This window comes from Cyanistes caeruleus, chromosome 3, assembly GCF_971803275.1.
Source record: "Cyanistes caeruleus chromosome 3, bCyaCae1.hap1.1, whole genome shotgun sequence".
Lineage (NCBI taxonomy): Eukaryota > Metazoa > Chordata > Aves > Passeriformes > Paridae > Cyanistes > Cyanistes caeruleus.
The window spans coordinates 90,019,537-90,039,147 of record NC_141703.1 but is presented as its reverse complement, the minus strand read 5'-3'; the positions used below and the strand labels follow the sequence as shown (position 1 = coordinate 90,039,147).

Here is a 19,611-nt window from a genome sequence, read left to right as displayed (position 1 = left end):
GAACATATTCAAATCATGAGTAAAGAAATTATGTATGATAAGCACATAGCCGATCTATAGCAACTCAGAACTGGGCCTTTTTGTATCAGCACTGTACATTTGTTGAGGTTTAATTCATATTCTTAATTCACATAAACCAACTGAACCCAAACGACAGAATATGAAGAATGAGCACACATTAAGCATGATTTCTGACATGTCTGTACAGCATAAAGCACAGGCCTCGTTCTTAAAAATATTCCTCTGAACAGAAAATTGGAAAAGGAATGCTAAGCTTGACATGTGAGCCCATGGAGTAGTTATTTCAAAATAAGCATTTTCTTACGCCTTCTTCTAAGCATTTTACCAGAGCCTGGAGGATATTAGAGACACCTTTTGTAAGCTCCCCTCCCCCTCCTTTTTTTTTTTTTTTTTTTTAAATGGGCTGGACTAAAAGGTGCTCACACCCGATCTACGGGTGCATGGAAAAACCTTCCATGCTCTCTCCCCTTCACAGCCAGGAGTGCCTTAAAAAAAACCTCAAAAAAACACATAATGAACGTGAATGTCACGGTCATACCTGTGTGCCCGCAATTCATTTCCTCCTTTCGGTGGGAGGAAGGGAGGAATGAAAAGGAAATACTGGTTACGGAACTCCCAATCCGTTTCACAAAGGGGGGAAAAATGGCTTTTTAATGAGCCAGAGGCCGCTGGCAGCGACCAGGAGCTAAGGACGAGGACAAACCCACCGGGATTTTCCGTCCAGCAGGCCCCGAACGGAGCGGCGGCGTGCGCCTATTCAAGGTTAATGGGGGGGGGAAGGGGAGAGAAAGGAGCTGCCGAGGCCGGGGCTGGGGCCGGGCTCCCTTCGCCTCTCCCCGCCCGGGCGAAGGGCGGGGGCAGCCTCCCCGGCCTTCACCCCCCACCCCAGGGGAGCAGGATACTCACGGCTGACTTTCATGCTGCCGAAGGCCGAGGGCTGCTGCACCGGCTTGCAGCTCTCCGCGAAGGAGGTGGTCCTGGGCCGCCCGGACATGGTCTCTCCCGCTCTGCCCCAACGGCGATCACCTCTCTCCTCTTCCTGCCTTCGCCCTCCGCCTCGCCCCGGCGGGCCCGCCTGCCGCTCCCTCGCTCGCTCAGCTGCAGGAGACGGGTGGGACGCGCCACATGAAACGCCGGGACCCCCCCTTCCCCCCCCGGGGAAGCCCCCTCCCCTCTCGGTCTCTGTCGCCCGGCGGCTGGTGCTGCTGCTGCTTCTCCTGCTTCCTCCTGCTCCTCCTCACGCCGCCCGCTCCTCACACGACCATCCTTCCCGACCGCGCCGGTGGGTCCGAGAGCCGCCTCCCCCCGGCGCCGCTCCCGAGCGAGGGGGGTTCGCTGGGCCTCGCTGCCCCCACCCCGGGCGCCAGTCACATGGGGCGGAGGCTCGCGGCCCGGCTCCTCCGATCCCGCCGCCGCCGCGTTTCTCTCCTTTTATTTGCTTTATCTCTTTGTTTTTCCTTTTCTTCTTTTTCTTCCTTCTCTTCCTTTCCCCCTCCCCGTTCCTCTCCTTCCCCCTCGCCTCTGAGGGAGGCGGCAGGCAACGGGACTATTTTTTTCCCCCGGCGGAGGGATCTCGGGGCACCGCCGAGCGGAGGCGATGCGGTTCCGAGTCGCAATAGGATCCGGTGGTGGCGGCGGGATCCGCGGCGCGCGGAGGGGGGTGAGGCGGCCAGGCGGCCTCGCTGCTCGCTGACGCTGCTGCTCAGTACGGCGCTGAGGCGGCGGCGGCGACTCCGGAGGTGCGGCCGCTCATTGCGCCCGCACGGGCAGCTGGCGACGGCTCAGGCAGGGCACGCTGCACTGCGGACGGCGGCCGGCGGTGATGGCACGGGCCATGACGGCGGCGGTTTCCCTGCTCCTCCTCAGCCTGGCTTCAGAGCGCTGGCGGCGGTTGCTGCTTTTGCTGCTGCTTCCCCAGGCGCCCAAGGCACATAGGACTCGTCCGCCCGGCTGAAGTCTCCCGCCGAGCCCCCCTCCCCGTTCCTGCCGATCAGTCCCTTTGTCCCCGCTGCTCCCTCCGCTGCGTGCCGGGCTCCCGCCGCTGCGCTCTGTGCGTGCGCCAAAGCCGCGCAGCCGCCTGTGCCCGCCGCCGCCCCACGCTGCGGAGCAGCCGTAAGCGCTGTCTGTGAATACCCGGCCGAAAAACCCGGCGCGCCCGCGAGCCCCCGGCCCGAGGCCGTTACGGAGACGCCCGAGCCTTCTCGGGGCCAATCCCGAGGCCGTTACAAGAATGCCTGTAACTGGCCGGAACCAATCACGGAACCACCGCGGGCGCGACCGATTCTCCCCGAAGTGAAGCGGACACCCAATCGGAGCGCGCCGCCGCCGCCCTAGCAGCGCGGGCGGGCGGCCAATGGGAAGGAGGGCTCTCTTCCGGCCATCGCCGGGCCAACCCAAGTGGAGCCGAGGAGGAAGAGCCAATCAGGGGGCGCGCTGCCTCCGTCACCCAGCCCTGGGACGTCTTCAAGCCGCAGCCCGAGGCGGAGAGCGGCCGCAGGCTGCGATTGGCTGGCGGCGATGAGGCTGCCTGCAGGGGACCAATCGCGAGGAGCGGGGCCACGGGCGCACCCGCTCCCGACGGGGCACGGCCGCTCACCTCTGTGGGGGCCGGGGGAGGGCAGCGCGCATGCGCAGCGCGGCCGGGCACCGCCCCTCAGGCGCGCCCCCGCGGCCTGTCCCGCCGGGAGCGTGCTTGGGGCAGCGGGAAAGGAAACCCGAAATTGCGGGGTTTGTGCTTAAAACCCATCAGGCACAGAGGTGTTGCGGTTCTCCTTCATTGAGCCGTGAAAGAAATGGCGCTGACGCGCACAGTGCTGCCATAGAATCATAGAATGGTTTGGGTTGGAACGGATATTAAGGACCCCTCAGTTCCCACCTCCCTGGGCAGGGACACCTTCCACTAGACCAGGTTACTCCAAGCCCATCCAAGCTGGCGTTGAACATTTCCAGGGATGGGCCATCCACAACTCTTCCGGGTAGCCTGTTCCAGTGTCTTACCACCCTCGTGGTAAAGAATTTCTTCTGAATATCTATTCTAACCCTACCCTCTTTCAGTTCGAGGCCATTCCCCTTTGCGTGGTCACGACAGGCTCTTGTAAACAATCCCTTTCCAGCTTTCAGGTTGGAATAGGGGAAGGAACAGTCGTGGATGTGGTTCATGAAGCGATTCTGCATCAACTGGGCCGAGCAGGGAAAGAAGATCAGGGCTCTCATAGAAAGTCCTCTCAGTTCAGCGGCTAACAGCAAGGCTTCCTCACAGGTAACACAGCTTGTATTGAGGCACTAAACACTCATCGTTAGGTACCACTGCCACCATAGGTAGATTGAGCTTGCTCCTTGTCAGAGTTCCAGGCACTGTTCTGGAAGAACTCGTCCTTCTTCAGGGCTCTGGAGCGTCCCTGGGGGCAGCGGCTCCCAGCCCTGGCACAGCCAGCACCAGGGCACTGCTGCCTGCTGTGAGCTCAGTGAAATTACTCGGCAGACATCAGCAAAAACTGAGCACCGCTTGCTTATGCCATTAAAAAAAAAAAAAAAAAAAAAAAGCACTCTTGCCAGAATAGTTTATACCACAAACAAAATAACTTTGACTAGCAGAAACATATTTTGCCAGTGTTAAAGACTAACTAAGAGCTGCTGTTTTCTTTTCAAGGCATCAAAATATTGCCAGATTTAATATTTTTTACAGCCCTGTTCTGAACACCATTGCTATGTGACCAAACAAAGACCTGGCCAAAGGCAGCTAAAATTTATCCTTTATAAGAGCTGTTTTCCAAAGCAAAAAACAAGCCCAGTCTGTCAAAATGGTCCTGTTCAGCACTTTGCTCTCCTCAGGGTGCTTGGCTTGCTGGAAGCCTTTTTCCTGCCTGATAAATGCTGAATGGTTTCACCTACTACAAAGGCCATGGGGCTGTTCAAGGCTTGATTCTTCAGGATCTACCTGTGCAGCTCTGTACAGCTGTGAACCTGACAGGTGAGAGTGGTGTGCCCTAACAAGGCCTAAGAGACACTGAATTTGCAGCATAGGAGTGGTACGGCAGCCACCCGGAGCCACCCTACCATACTCATTGTTCCAACCTCCCTCTGAGACACTACTGTGTCAAATGTTGCTTAGACACAGCTTCAATGAGCTACCAACAGTGAAAACGACATTTTCTCTCCTGTTTAGCAGAGCTGTTGTCAAAAATTAGGGTTACAGATTGGGTTAGATCTCTGAAGAACATTCGTACATGAAACAACAAAGTAAATATGCCACCAGGCAGTGGCCAGCTCTCTTCTACCTGAAATGTACCACCAGGCATTCCAGTCATTATTTTTACTGGCTTTGGGCATCAAAATGCTGACACAAATCACATTTTCCTATTTTCTGACATAATTCTTTTAAATTACTACATAAACAGGAGAACTGATTTAGGAGAGACAGCCAAGCTTTATTTCTTGAAAAAGTTGGCAGTCTGAAAAACAGCAGTTGGGGGAGGGTGAGCTCTTTGCTTTTCAGCATTTGCTGTTACTCACAATAGTGGTAAATAAAAATCAGACAGATGCATAATTTATACTGATGGTGCCCATTTGAAAAGTATCCCTTAAAGCTTTGTAATGAGTCTACAACCTGATAATAAAATTGGAAATCAACTTCATTTACTTACAGAGAACAAGCTACTTCATGAAAATAACTTTGTGCTTGTCCTCCTTTATCTGGTATAGCCATTCTCTAAAATCCCTCTGTTTCCTCTTCAATAACAAAGTAATCATATCAAAACCACAACTTGGTTGCTACTAATAACACTTTTCTGAATACAAAGCCTATCTATCCATGGAGGGAATGCAAAATTCAAAAATCCCAGCTGCATTATTTCATATTTGGCAATCCTGCACAGATTTCCTTGTCATGATTTAGCTACCAAGTCTCCAAAGCTTGTCCATTCAAGTTGTAGCATCTTCTCATCCACCAGGAGACCACAAGTGTGTTTTAAAGGAAAATTGTGATGTATTTGAGGGGATGGAAAAGCGTAAAGCACCTCCAATTTCTGTTAGTCTTTTCATTCTTTCCTTAGTTAAGACTACTCTCAGAAAAACCCTAAACACACAATAAGGTCATCTCTTAAATTTCATCCTCAATTTCAAAAATTGACTGACAATTAAAACCATTTGTGAGAGTCATGAATGAGCTAGTTGCTTTTTTAGACGGAAAGATTCTCTTTTCACAACATTGCAAAGTCCATATTTATTTTTGGCCCCTTGGCTGATGAGATGACCTCCCTTTAGAATCTGCAAATATAAATAGAATTGACATTTTAATGATCAGTTTTCACAAGCTTTTATAATCCAGCATCTCAAGCATCAATATTGTTTCAAGTCTGGATGCACAGGGCAGTTTTACAGCTGCCCTGTCTCTGTAATGTGCAGGCACCCAGTGAAGTTGCCTGATTAGGTGAAGTGTCCGAGAGAAATTACTGAGGTGTTATCTCTCTGAAATGCCATAAGGTGGCAGTGGATTGGAAAATTGGTACATCTTCTGGGTAGAACAATGTTCTAAGGAGTTCAGGAGTAGAGTAGAGGAGGGGTTTTGTTTGCTTCTTTAGGGGTTTTCATTTGTCTGTTTGCATTTCATATATCAGCAATAAACTTCAATCATTCTAATCACTGAATAGACCTGCTCCAACAGGAGCCAGTAGACATGTTCCTGCACAAGAACTCCTGCCTTTTTCTTTCTCCATTGATTCCTTTTCAAGTGATCAGCAGGAATATTTTCTGTTTGCTTACCCTGCAGCTCTTGCTGGGTCATTCCACCAGAAGGCATGATGAGAGGCCTACCTCTTGCTAGTCTGATAAGGATGCAATCATTCAAGGCTATTTTGCTATGCTAGAGAACCTAAATTTTATTAATGGATCTACCGGCCTTGTATCTAACTCCTTAATATTGCCAAGGCAATTATCCAGAGAATAAATTAGTGAGATACTGTAATGGCTTCTCTCTTGTTTGATTGGCATGGGCAAACTCAATAGTTATGGTTGAACTTTAACTTTGCTTTTTTTTTTCCAGTGGAAAATCAGAGATTGTAACAGTAACATATTTACCGATTGCCCAGGCATTAGTGATTAAACAATAAATCCTGAAAAATGGTTTTGATTTTTGTCCCAGAACAAAACCCAAAGGAATCTATGTTTAGAACATACCAGTTGCATTCATGTTTCTGAGCAGGACACAAGTTTTGAATCCTGAGAACTCACTATTTTGCAATCACTTCCTGTCACAAAATAAGTCATCACCAACAATTGCCTCAGAAGACAGCTGATGTTCTGCTGATCTGGGTGTGTCTGGGTGCTCCTAAGTCCTTGCAAGACTACAGGTAAGTTTGCCAGAACCAATAAAGCCAAGTGGTCCAAACAGTTCAGTGACAAAGAAGTTACAGACAACTTCTGTATTCCAAACTTGTAGTGCAGGTGAATGAGCAGAGACACCAAATACAGGTTCATGGCAATATTGCAATATGTGGAAAATGTCAGTGACTCAGTATGCAGGCAGGTACATCCTTCTGTGGAATTAAGTTCTCCCTGCTGATGTTCTGCACAGGTTTAAGGTGGTTTTATCCACTGGCTCTTGACAAAAGCATCAGGTTTCCCATCATGCCAGGAGAGTATCTGGTCCAGTTGGACAGTTGCCTTTGCCCCAGAATTTGTCTTCTTAGATAACCCTGGAAAACAACAGTGTCCAGAGCCAGAGAAGCTCTGTCAGTTGAATGAGCTTTTTATAAGTCTTCCAGATTCTTGCTTCATCTATGACCATTTACTCAGGAATCTGAAAGGGTTCAAATCTAGAAAAAAATGTTGGTCTCTTCTGTGTGTATCATTTCACACACATTAGATTCAGTCAAGCAGCCCAAGACTGATACCCCTTGGCTCTCTGTACTACAGTTTTGGTGGAAGACCCCATTAATGTCCCATGCTTGCAATTTCCCTCTTTCCGCAATCAGCTTCCAAACTGGCTGTTGAGGAGACTTTCAAGGTAAAGAGAGTTAAAGCCAGCCTTATTCCTGAGGCCCTCAGGAATTTTGAGAATATCTTGGAGGGATAGACAGCCTTAACTACAGCCCCAGTATTAGGCCTACTCTTAAGCTGGATCTTGGTAGATGTATGGAAGAGACATGTGCAAGGGAGAAGAGCCAGGTTGGCTTTCCAAGTCATCACAGTGACCTAGGAGTTATACAGGGAGCCAGGCACAACAGCAAACAAAGGAGATTTTTCTCTGCTTCCTCCTTCAGACAGCTGGGGAATGTTGCACCAGGGTGATGAGGTTTATTGTGCCTTCTCACAAACACAGGAAGATTCGCTAGTTCCTATTGAAATAGTTTTTGGAAAGAAAGCATTGCACATGGTGCAAGGTGCCAACAGGAGAAAAGGCTCTTCAGAATAGATGTTTGCATCAGAGAAGCAAAGGAAGCAGCAATAGGCCTGGTAAAGCCTGCCTGGGATGCTGTCCTTGCTGGAAGGGCTCTCTGCAGAACAAAATTACCATCCTTAACTGCAGTGAAATGTTCATCCAGCTCTTGCTGTTGCAGCTGTTTTTACCCTAGCTGAAAATAACTGCATGGGTACAGGTCTCCCCAGGACAGCCAGTTCTGTGAGGGAGAAAGAGGACAGTAGTGCTTGGTGGGTTAGAGCCATTCTTGATATCCACAAGGCAAAACGTGCTATAGTATATCTGCAGAGGGAAATGATTGCAGTAGACAACACATAGCAAAATGGTTGAATAGAACTACGAAAGCTCGGTCATACATCAGCTACAGCAATGACCTTGCGCTGTTGTATGTCTTGCCTATGAACTGGGGTCTCTAGTTTGCAGCCCTGAATTAGAAGTGGTGATTCTCTTCAGAACCTGGGAGAAACTGCACAGCTAATTATGAAGTGGACAAAAATGTAACAGTATTTTCATTTAGCTCATTGAGTTTTTGCCAAGCACTCTAATTGATTTAATGATCCCTGTCCCCGGCTGCTCACTAATCACCATCGCACACTACTTCCTTCATCTTTGGCTGGCAAATGGTTCCTAATTGTTGCTGCATCTTGCATTGTACATCTGGTGTTGACAGCTGTCCTTGCCCTGAGATGGAGAGACAGCTGTTTTTAAATGGAGAGCTCTCTCTCAAATCTATAAAACATCTGGGAAAATACGGCACTGAAACTGAGCTATTAAATATAAAAATCTAGCAAATATGTGGACAGGTTAGAGGGTCTGCAAACACAAAACTTAAAAGTAGGCACAGGAATCAGAACAGTGAAGACTCTCTGCTGTGTCTTTAAAACACAAATCCTGGGACTCTTTCCCCTAATTCCCTGTAGACTGCTTGACATCATAAAATCTTTTACACTCTGCACACCTCCTAATTTGATCAGACTAACAACCCATGTTGCTTTTGCTTCAGCCTATTAGACATAATTCAAAAGCCTTTCTAAAAGGCAGGATTCAGGATCGGGCAGCAAGATCTAACTGGCTGGAAACAAGAATCCAGTAGCATGAAAGCACCAAAAAGCCCTAGAAATCACTGGAAACAATTGCATTCCTTAAAAAAAAAGAAAGCACAACCAATCTTTTCCAGAATCTCCTTTCCTCCTGAACATTTTGTGACTGTGATTGTTACGAGGAGCCTATTTTTTTTCCTCTCCCTGTTTATTTTGTGTCTTTAGCAGCACTGAGCGTACAGTCCATTGTTTTGCTAATGGTCAGCAAAGCTTATCTCCTGATCGAGCCGCTATTGCTCACATGCTGTTCTGCAAGACTTGGATGAGCACTCCGCTCAGACCCTGCAGAGGCTGCAAGCCAGCAGCGTGAGCAAGGCTGAACTCAACAGGCAACAATAAGCAGGCATGTAAGGACACAGAAAGGAAATGGGTGAGCTTAAACCAGGTTAGCGTGATTGGAGCAGGAGACACAACAAATGACCCCTAAGAAAAGAGTCGGCAAGCAGAAAAGGCCTGGCAGAATTAACAACGCCTTTTTATAAAGGAGTCATTTCAGGACATCTGACTTAAGGGAAGTGCCACATTTATGTATTTTTAATTGGACTGGATTTAAGCCATATCAAGCTGATGATTCCATTCTGAGTTCAAAAGGATATTCTCTTTGCCTCATAGCACGGGAACAAGGGCACAATGCAATTAACAGGAAAGGCGGCACTTTCAAAAGCAGTAGAAGGGAGTATTTTTAAATTAAGCAGTTATTGTATATTTCAGGCACTTAAAGCAGAAATTTGTTCTAGTCACTGGAAGGTGGACACTTCTCCGGGAGATGATTCTAATTCTCAAGTGTGGTGGCTTTTAAACTGCTCCTAAAGGAACCTGTCTCTTCTTTTTACCCATGGACGGGCTCTAGAAAGACCTGCCTGGTAAGTGGCCTCTGGAGTAAGAAGCCTCCCACGAGGTGACAGTAAGACAGTTACATTTCTAACTGGACTCTGAAAGTCACTGATGCAGGCAAGAACCTGGATAACACTGATCTATTTTTTTGGTAAAGAATGCTGTTTGGGAACATGCTGTTTGAATTCAAATCACTCTCTAAGTGTGGATGTATAGGAACATTTACAAAATGCTTTGAAGCGTCTTGCTCTGGCCACAATAAGGATCAAGATCTTGAACTAGAAACCAAGGCTTGAGCTGTTTAATCATCTTAAAGCTCAGCAGTGGTTGGTCTTGACAAGAAGAAAATCAAGCAATGGTGTCAGGAGGCACGTGTGGATGAGCAAAGACGTCATGACTAAACTATGACACAAAAATGAAATGCACAAAAGGTGGAAGCAGAGGTAGGTAGCCCAGGAGGAAGCCTTACTAATGACAGTGTCCTTCAGCAATCCCAAGCCCCTGAGCAAGGGGGCCAAAAGTGCTGAGGAAATGTAATTGAAAGGCCACTCTGCAATTGAAAGATCACACTGATCAAGAGAGGTTCCTGAGGCCTGGAAGAAAACCAAAGCCATTGCTATCTTCATCAAGGACAAGAAGGAGCATCTGAGAAATTAGAGTCTTGTCAGCCTCACCTCAATTCCCTGAAAAGACAATGGAGAAAGAAATCATGGGAACCATTTCCATACACATGAAGAACAAGGAGGTGATCAAATGAGGTCAGCATGGGTTTACAAAGGGGAAGTCAGACCTAACCAACCTGACAGCCTTCCACAGCACAATGAGCAGTCTTGGTGAACAAGAGAAGAGCAGTGATGTTGTCTGCATTAACTTTAGTAAGGCTTTTGACAGTGTCTCCCATAACATCCCCATAGACAAAGTATGAGTAACCTAAGTGGGCAGTGAGGTGGATCAAAAAATGACCCAGAATGTCATGGGTCAGTGGCACAAAGTCCAGCTAGAGGCCGGTCATTTGAGGTCTGTCTATTCTGTTACCAAGTCTCATACTGTTTGACATCATCATTAATGAGCTGGATGATGTGAAAGAGTACATCTTTGGCAAATTTACATATTACACAAAGCTGAGAGGAGCTGACACACCAAATGTGCTGCCATCCAGAGCAACCTGGACAGGCTGGGCAATTTATCAGAGAGGAATCATATGAAGATCAACAAAGAGAAATGCAAAGTCCTGCACCTGGGGAAGAATAACCCCATGCACCTGAGTGGGTGCTGGTGTCTTAGGTTGCAATGCAAGATGCAACCAAAAGTATGTATTCTATTACCATCTGTTAAAACCAGGTGGGGCAGTGTTCTTCATCTCTTCCACAACCCATCCTCCCTCCAGGGGGACATCTTCTGTTAATGAGCCACTGAGTCTCATGGCATGGCTGATAAAATTCCATCATCCCATGTGTGGGATGAGTGGCTCATCCCAGGGCGAGGAGACAAGCATTCCTACCTGGATATAATCAGAGACTGGGAACACCACAGGCAGCCTTTCTCCACTGGATTCCCAGAGGAAGACTGGACCCATTCACATCACCACCACTGGATCTTCAGAGGAAAACTACACCTTTCTACAGGGTCATTGCTTCAATAGAAACACATCCGTCACTCCAGAAGGACTGCAGCCACCATTTAATCAGACTGCTACCAACACTCTGAGCAACAGGGAAGTCCTATTCCTATTCCTGTATCTTTGACTGAGAGCCCCTTGATTTCAAGATTATAATAATTTGGGCAGGGGGAAGGAGGGAGTTTACATTTTTCCATTTCAAAGGAGGTTCCTGCCTTTCTTAGTAGGCACCTGTCTTTTCAAACCAAGACAGCTGGGGACTCTGCAGAGGACTAGAGGGGTTCTGGAGGACATCAAGTTGGCCATGAGCCAGCAGTGTTCCCTCACAGCAAGAACAAACAGCAACATCTGAGGTTGCATTAGGAAAAACATTGTCAGTAGGTCAAGACAAGTTATCTTTCCCCTCCATTCAACACTGGTGAGGCCACACTTGGAGTCCTGTGCCCAGTTCTGGCCTCCTCAGTACAAGAAAGACACGGACTTACTGGAATGACTCCAGCAAAGGGCACGAAGATGATTAAGGGCCTGAGGCACATCTCATGTGAGGGAAGACAGAGAGATGGGACTGTCCATACCATTCATCCTAGAGAACAAAATGTTTAGGGGGAATCTCATCAATGTGTATAAATATCTAGTGGGAGGGAGTGAAGAAGAGGGAGATAGGTGCCTGCTAACAGGACAAGAAGCAATAGGCATTATTTAAAACATGAAACTCCACCTGAACACCAGAAAACTTCTTTTTACTCTGTGGGTTATCCAAGACCTGGAGAGGTCATGGAATCTCGTCTTTACTGTGTATCTAATTCTTTATTGTGGGGGTGTTGAGGCACTGAAAGAGGCGTCCCAGAGAAGTTGTGGAGGAAGTGTTCAAGGCCAGGCTGGATGGGGCATTGAGCATGTTGGTCTAGTGGGAGGTGTCCCTGTCACAGCAGGGGGGTTGGAACAAGATGATCTTTAAGGCTCCTTCCAAATCAAACCATTGTATGATTCCATCTATGGAAATGTACAAAAGCTGATTGGATCCGATCCTGGAAAACCAGGTGTAGCTGACCTACCTTGAATAAGAGGAGGTTGAACTAGATAATCTCCAGAGATCACTTCCATCCCCCACATTCCTGGTGTCCTGTATGCTCTTGGTTCTTGTGCATTTTTATGATTTTTCCCTGAGGTAATTAATTATTGCACTGAATGCATGTACCTCTGAGGGTGAGATGTTTGTGGAGAAACCTGAACTTAACAAAATAGTCAGAAGAATTGTCCATTAAAAACAAAATAGAGGATCTGGGAATCACATTCACAACTGTGAGGTTCAATACACATGCTTTCAGCAGAATAAGGAAGGTCCAGGGAGATGGAAGCTGACAAAGTGCACAGGGCAGGGTCAGACGAGAAGTGGGAGAAGAGTGACATATGGCAGTCAGTGCTGAGTATGGCACACAAGAACTTTGGTTTTATTTCCCGGTCTATGAGAACCAATGCTACAAGGTCTGGGCAGTCTGGGTGGTGGTGGTAAAATTAAAACCCTAAGACTGTATCAAAACAGGGTGCCAAGCGTGGACAAATAAATCAGAGTCGGTGTTTTCAAACTGTGCACCCAGAAAATGGAGAAAACACAAGTAATGACTGCCCAGGAGAAGTTGGATTTACATGACCACCCAGGAACTCTGAAGCACAGACAGTTCTCCAGGACAGCAGTCCACAGGCTGAACCATGAGCTTGTCCTTTCTCCAGCTGTGTTCCCAGTCTCCTTCACAGCATGGTCCCAGTGTATTTTATACACTAAGGCAGGATGCCATTAAGAAAAAAATATGTGAGCCTGTAATTAATGTCTGTCTCACAAAAGAAGATTAGAGAAACATTTGTCAAGAATGGTCTAGGAATAATTGCTCCTGCCTTAGGAGAAAGAGATGAACTGGAGTCCCCAGATGGCTCCTTGAGGTCCCTTCCAGGCCTCTTTTCCACAAAGTCATACATGCCAAAATTAAGCTAAATTAGGTTTGTGCACATTGTTTTAATTCCAGTTTTCTGTAACTTCTGAATGCTTGATTTCAGAGCCATTTTGGCACAGACTACAATGTCCTGCTTTTTAGGATGCTGGTCAGTTTGTTTTAAAGCCAACACAGCTTAGCAAGGATGCCATGTTATGCACATCCACCCCTAGTAAGAGCCCCCTGACAAAAACTTCTTCAAAAAGACAAAGAGAAAACCAAGGTGACTGTGACCTCTCCAACTAACAAATGTTAGGGTAGCAGTGGGAGGGGAAGCACCAGAAACTTGCCTTTCAGATCCACATGCTGGGAGCAGATGAGATGAAAATCTGAGGATTCCTTGGTTCCATCCTGAACTCTGGAGAGCAATATGTACCACCAGGAGTTTTTTGCTTCTTGCCATCCATGTGCTCTCCAATCCTATTCTTTTTTCAGACCCTTGAAAGCAAACAGCTTCTTTGCTACCTCCTCTGCTCCCTGTCCCATCACTGTCGAGTTAGAGTCCTTCCTCTCCCCACTCTTGCCTCCACTAACTGCATCCCAGTTCAAGTCATGCCCACACCCTAGCTCTGTCCTCCTCACACCCAGTCACCTGGCTTGGCCTGCCATCACATATATTTTTCACTTCTGCTCTTTTCCCTACTCCCTCACCTTCTTTTTTGCCTAACAGCTGCTCCCAAACCCTGAATCCTCAGTGGCTTAATCCTTCTCTCTGTTCTCATTGCTGTTCATCGTTGATTCAGAAAATCAGCCTCCCCAGTTCCTGCCTTTGCCCCAGTCACACCATCTTTCCCTCTTACACCACCTCCTCCCCCAGCTATTCCAGCACCAGTCACAGCAGATTCTTCAAACAGATTTACCTCTTTCCTCCCACATCTGGCTTTCACAACCACTTCTGCCATGTTGTTTCACAGCCAGTGTGGTGGTCATCACTTGATAAATGAGATAAACGCCGCTTTGCTCTCAGCTCAGTGCAGCCTCCCACTGCAACACCTGGCAGGCGGGGTGGGCTTAGCCACCACCTGTGCACAGCCCAGGTGATGGGTGCTCCAGCAGCTGCAAGGACACAGAATATACTCAGCCAGGACTTCACAGAGATGATTTGAAGATGGCTTTTTGTCCAGTAAGTGCTAATAAGCCTCCACAGACCTGTGTGGTCTATGATTTTTCAAAGTGGTAAAGTGTGGTCCAGTTTAGATAGCTTTTGTCAAGACCCATAAAAGCTAGATTTCCAGTTTGTATGGTGTGATGAAGTGCCTCAGACAAAAAACTAATATATGCTCGAAAGGGGACAAATGCATTTTTTTTTAGCCGCCTTCTTGGAAATGTCCTGAATCTCTTTCATTTTAACTTTTCATCACTCTGAAAATTATAAGCAAGTGAATCCAAGATATTTTTATAGGAAATGCTGTGCAGCCTTGATAGATAATGCAATCATAAAGTATTTCACCTTTTTTTCACCTTTGTTTTTCTCATTTCCATTCTCACCAATTATCAAAATCTGCTAATTGCCGCATACTCCAGGCCTTTATTTTACCTTTCATTAGAGAACTTTTTGCTGCAGTACAAACTCCTCATTATCTGGAACATCCCCTGAATTAATTTATTCCATTGGTGACTCCTGAGCCATAAAAATAGTGGTATTATACTGAGGACTTAAGTCATAGGCAGTGTTAAAGAAGCAATCTGCTTGAGCAGCTGAATTAGTCTGAACAACATCCTTTTCAGCAGAGTGTTATGAACTTCCCTTACACTGATCACTTTTCTTTTACAAAGATAATATTCAGGTTTATTGAAGGTATTTCTGTTATCCTGGGCTTGGGAACGCTTGCTGAGTTGCTGAAAAAAAGCCACAAGGCTTATGTCAAAAGTGGAAGTCACTGTGCTCTTTTTCACAGACACAGACATCAGCAGAACAGCTCTTGCTGCTTGAATGGCATGAGAAAATAAATTTCTTACATCTGTTTTGGTCAGCCCAACATTTCTTTTATATTCTACAGGTAGGTTGCAAACTTGCATATCCAAGGAGACAGAGGAAATTTCCTTGTGAGGAAAGCGTGCCTCTCAACGCTCCCAGGCATGTTGGGGCAGAACAAAGCTGTGACCCATTCTTTCATCTGGCACCCTAAGGGTAGGAAGATCTTTAGAAGTCAATGTCTCATTTATGACTGTGCATTAGAACAGCCTAAACTGGTCACGGAGAGAAATTATTTTACAATAGTCCTGTAAAAGGAGCGACAGAATCTCTGTAGCTCAGCTGTTGGCTGCACAGGGCTTGGCACCAAACTTGAAATCCGATGAATAACGTTGGAAACTATATTGTTCTTAGATTTCCAGCTGTACCAGAAGGTAGGTGGTCAGTGCAAAACCTGCCCTACCTCCTGCAGCTGCTGCAAGATTGATGCTGTCTGGATCAGGGGGAGGATAGCCCAATTTTGTAAAATAAATAGGCCCCTGCTGTGTCCAGCATAGAGGTGTCATCTCTCCTTGTAGGAGTGTGGCCCCCCTGCAGCCCAGGGTCTGATTGCGTCGCAGGACACTCATTTTTCCCAGTGGAAAACTGCAAGATGATTTTTTTATTTAAGTGCTTTACCAGACATACCTCACATGCTTGTGGGGTTGTTTCTAATGCTGTCATTATCTAGAAAAATCTTTGCCTCATGGTAGAAATCGCATACTTGCTGATGGGGAGCAGGGTTCTTTTCTGTTTCTAATTGATGATTGTCAAATGCCAATTTTTCCAGACGGTGGGATGATCCTGAGAAAGTGGGATGTTTTTCCTCTGTGTAAAGACACAAATATATGCATGAACATGCACAGAAATATTATTCATTTCACTAAAACCAGCTGTTGTGAACAAACCACCCACATATAGCAACTACTCAACAGCAAAAACATTGGTCTCCCCTGTTAATATTCCAGACTGCTGAACTCCTTCTCCATCTTCTCTGGCCTCTCACTCACTTTTTCAAGAGGACATTTGGGATTTTCACTGCCATCCAAAACCTGCTGTTTAAGGAAGTTAAAAAGGACCCACCTGGGTGCATCTGCTGTTACTTTACTGTTCTTTCATGGGTCCTACTGGTCACTCAGCCTTGCTGGTGAAACACTCAGAGCCAGTTTTGCAAACATATAGTGAGGAAATCTTGATGCAGCTCAGGGAGGTGGCACTTGAGTGCCAGGTGCCGGTGAGAGACAGAAGAGACCGTGGTTTTTCCCTCTGAGATGAACGTAATAGTCAGGAGAAAAGACAAGGCTGTTGACTCCCAAGTTTCCTCTTTGAGAAAACTAGACCCCATGTCATCCTTGGACACACTTCGTTGTTGTTGGGTTTGTCTACTTTGAAGGCTTAATTCAGATGCCCTCAGGCAGCTGTGGCTGAGGGCAGTGGGGGATGGGAGCTTTTTTCCACAAGAAGGCAGTGAGGTGTTGTACTGAGGCATAGCAGGTACCCAGTAATTCTGGGCTTCCAGGGATGGGAGAGCCTGGCTCCCCCATTGACTGCAGCATTGGCAGAACTAGGAAAAAGACTTCACCATTGGAGCATTGTAAAGAATGGACTGCAGAAGCAGGAGAGCTCTAAATGTGTTTTTGTTACTGGCATGAAAAAGGCTGGCTGTAATAGCAAGGAAATTAACTGATACTTGCCAAAGTGTAGTTCACCATCAGTGTAAGATTCACCTGTCACAAGAAAGGAAGTCTTTATCTACCACCTCTGTTTGGGGGACTGTTAAAAAATACCCAACCAAAACCCAGCTGCTTTCAAACAAGGGTTTGAATTTGCTGTAATCATGTACACAGTATCCCACTGTTCATGGATCTGCCTAGCACTGCTGTAAATTCAAGGTGCGATTGCATCAGCTAATATTATTCCTGCCATTCTCTTTGGTTTGAAATATCACCCGATCATTTGGGTTAGATACGAGATGCAATTGCCTGGAAACCAGTGCACAACTCCAGAAGAGTGGCCTTGCTCATTACAGTCACTTTTTTCCAATAAAATATCCATGCTATTCCTATGTTGGATCATGTCATCAGGACAATGCAGAGGGGTGTGCTTTCATTTTCCCCTTCTGTGAACCCCTTGAGAGGTACCAGGGGGTTTCTAAGGAATTCAGGTCCTTATGGATTTTCTAAGATGTGGGAAACTCCAAGAAATAAAAGCTCTTCATGGTTTCTGCCCTCACCAGGCACAGGTGCATCTCTCAACAATTCCAGGAGGTGTGTTGAAAGGAAACACGGATGGACAGCCCTTCCGTGAGATTAGTAACATACTGGCGGTGAATCTAGGACCCGATGGGTGCTGGGACTCCCAGGGCCATTGCAGATTTGCAGAGAAAATGTCAGCTTCCTGATGAGCCACAGGAATTTTGCCTGCTTCTGGCCTGCCTTTCTGATGTTCTAACCTCCAATGAGTGCTTCTTCTCTGTTTTCAAAGGTGAGCATGATCCTGTCCCAGCATCCTTGGCCTCCTGTGCTGCTGGGGGCAGGGAAGAGTACACAGCCATCTTCACATGGGTGCCAAGGGAAGGATATGCAATATAACCAGGTAGCAATGAAACTAGGGCTCTCCCTCAAAGCCCTGCAGACTGAAAGAGGGATAGGTATGAGCTGCTGGAGGGAACTAAAAATAGTCTCTTCTCCGAGTAGACCAGGGATCCTGGGAAGAGGAGGCCACATTCTTCATCGGCATGGAAGAGAGTAGGTTGGAGAACGGGAAGGAAGAAAAGCTACTAACTAGAAGACAGCATTGGCATGAGAACAAGTAGACAAAAATAGGCTATGAAAAAATGTGGGCTGCAAATCAGAAACAAGTTTCCTTCTGTCACAGTGAAGTTCTTGAATAACCTGCCAAGAAAATTCCCAATGACTTAAGATGGACTGTGATAAATTAACAAGAGGGACTTTATGACTCACTGTTTGTCATTGCTGGGAAATATGATGATGACTAGGAGATCCCTTCTAGCCCCACATTCCTGCTGGTATGATAACAGAGGAATCTGTGTAGGGTGCAATAAATGCTGAATCACTGAGTGCTTTATCTAGTTGCCTGGCAGGACAAAGTCCCTCATACCCATCCTGTCTGCAAGAACCTCCAGGACAAAAAAAAAATAAAAAAAAAAGAAGAAACACAAAAAATAAAATCCTTACGTAAGTGATTGTTATCTGGCAGCACAAAGCATGCAGCTACAGATGCCTGAGTTAGAAGAAAACCAGCTCAGCTACAGAGGTGCCTCTACACAGGGGAAAGGTGGTAGCATGGGTGTGAAAGCAAGGAACCCCACTGTAAACACTGAGAGGTACACATTCCAAGGTGAATGTGCTCCAGCAGCTTCAATACACAATCTTATTGACAGAAAGAAACTTGGAACCATGTGGCAGCGTCCCATGCACTTGCTCAGCCAGGTGTGTTCAGGGATCAATCAGGTCCATAAGGCACGACCGTGTCATGTAGCAGGAAGTTCCTGCAGTTAACATCAGCCACGAAGCCATCCACAGTTCTCCTGCCATGCCAGGATCCACATTTATTTCTATGGTATTTTTTCCCTGTCTCCATGGAGCTCTCCAAGCACTTTCTGCCTGAGCACAAGGCCAGCAATCAGGATGCAGCTTACACTGATGGCTTTAGTGCCTCACAACTGGATAGCCACAGCTTTGCTGCTCTCACTGCAAGCGCAGACCTTGGGGTAAGAACAGCAGCAGCTGGCAGTTCAGCAGGGCAGAGCTGGAGGTAGAGGCCAAGAAGACAGCCCTGAAAAACCAGACAAACTAAGAGGTATGCCTGGTTTCTTGGCTCAGGAGAACAATGCTGCTCTGGAAGAGAGCACAGCCTTCATGACCACCAGATTCAAGAAAGAGTTTTCTGAAGCTTCTTCCAGACCTGTGGAGGTCATGTACAGATGTAGGTGCTCCCTCATCTCCTCAAAACCTGCAGCCCAGGCTACTTGGAGTCATAGGCCCCCTGACTTCTGCTCCCCACTGTGCCAGAGGAATGTCTCCACAGAGATGTGGCACCACTGTGTCCAGGGATTGCAGAGTCTGGTTACTCTAGGCAAAGGCATCTGAAGGTTCTCTCTCTTGTGGTACTTTCAAATACTCATTATTTCTCCTAACTGCACCTGGTATCAAAGATGAGAGCAAGACGTTCCCAGAGATCCCAGCTGCTAATGCCAACACGAAGCAGTGGGAAAACTTCCACACCAATGGGCAGCACTCCCATGCCAGAGAGCCTGTTGTAATCCCTCTCTGCCATAGCTAACAAAACTCTTTTAATCTTTTTCCCTTTTATTTTCTTTTTTTTTAACCAGGCAGCTGAATCACAATCAAGATAATTTTTTTTATTTCCTAAGCAGTGGCAAGTTGACAGGGTAACAGAGGCAGACTGAGCCATGACAGGTGGTTGTAGCATAACAGCCTCAAGGCTTCCTTGCCTTCCCGCTTCTTGCCAAAGTTCATGAAGCAGGAGAGAGATCGGATCCTGGCTGTGACGTGACCCTTCCCCTAAACAGCCATCAGCAAGGAGAGGGCCCACAACTGACCACAAGATTCGAGGTGTGACCTCACCAGTGCTGAATACAGGTGCTGATCACTGCCCTGGTCCTGCTGGGCATACTAGGACACAAACCACAATGC

General features: G+C 46.9%; 1 protein-coding gene and 1 long non-coding RNA gene across 3 annotated transcripts in view; both read right to left on the bottom strand.

Annotated features, from left to right (window-relative positions):
• GSK3B (glycogen synthase kinase 3 beta) overlaps nt 1-2,523 on the bottom strand; it is a 147,195-nt gene extending 144,672 nt beyond the window's left edge. The window contains exon 1 of one of the 2 annotated variants that reach the window (XM_023940870.2): nt 928-2,523. In XM_023940870.2, the coding sequence (XP_023796638.1) occupies nt 928-1,015 (88 nt within the window). In that variant the 5' untranslated portion in view covers nt 1,016-2,523. The remainder of the gene's footprint in view (nt 1-927) is intronic. The other variant, XM_023940861.2, reaches the window with a different exon arrangement.
• A 1,904-nt stretch (nt 2,524-4,427) lies between these two features.
• Nucleotides 4,428-15,760, bottom strand: LOC147654330 (uncharacterized). Its single transcript, XR_015285395.1, has 4 exons — nt 15,581-15,760; nt 13,839-14,034; nt 13,269-13,416; nt 4,428-7,637 (listed from the first exon to the last, which is right to left on the bottom strand). It is a non-coding gene; the product is annotated as an uncharacterized LOC147654330 (long non-coding RNA).
• Nucleotides 15,761-19,611: the final 3,851 nt, after the last annotated feature.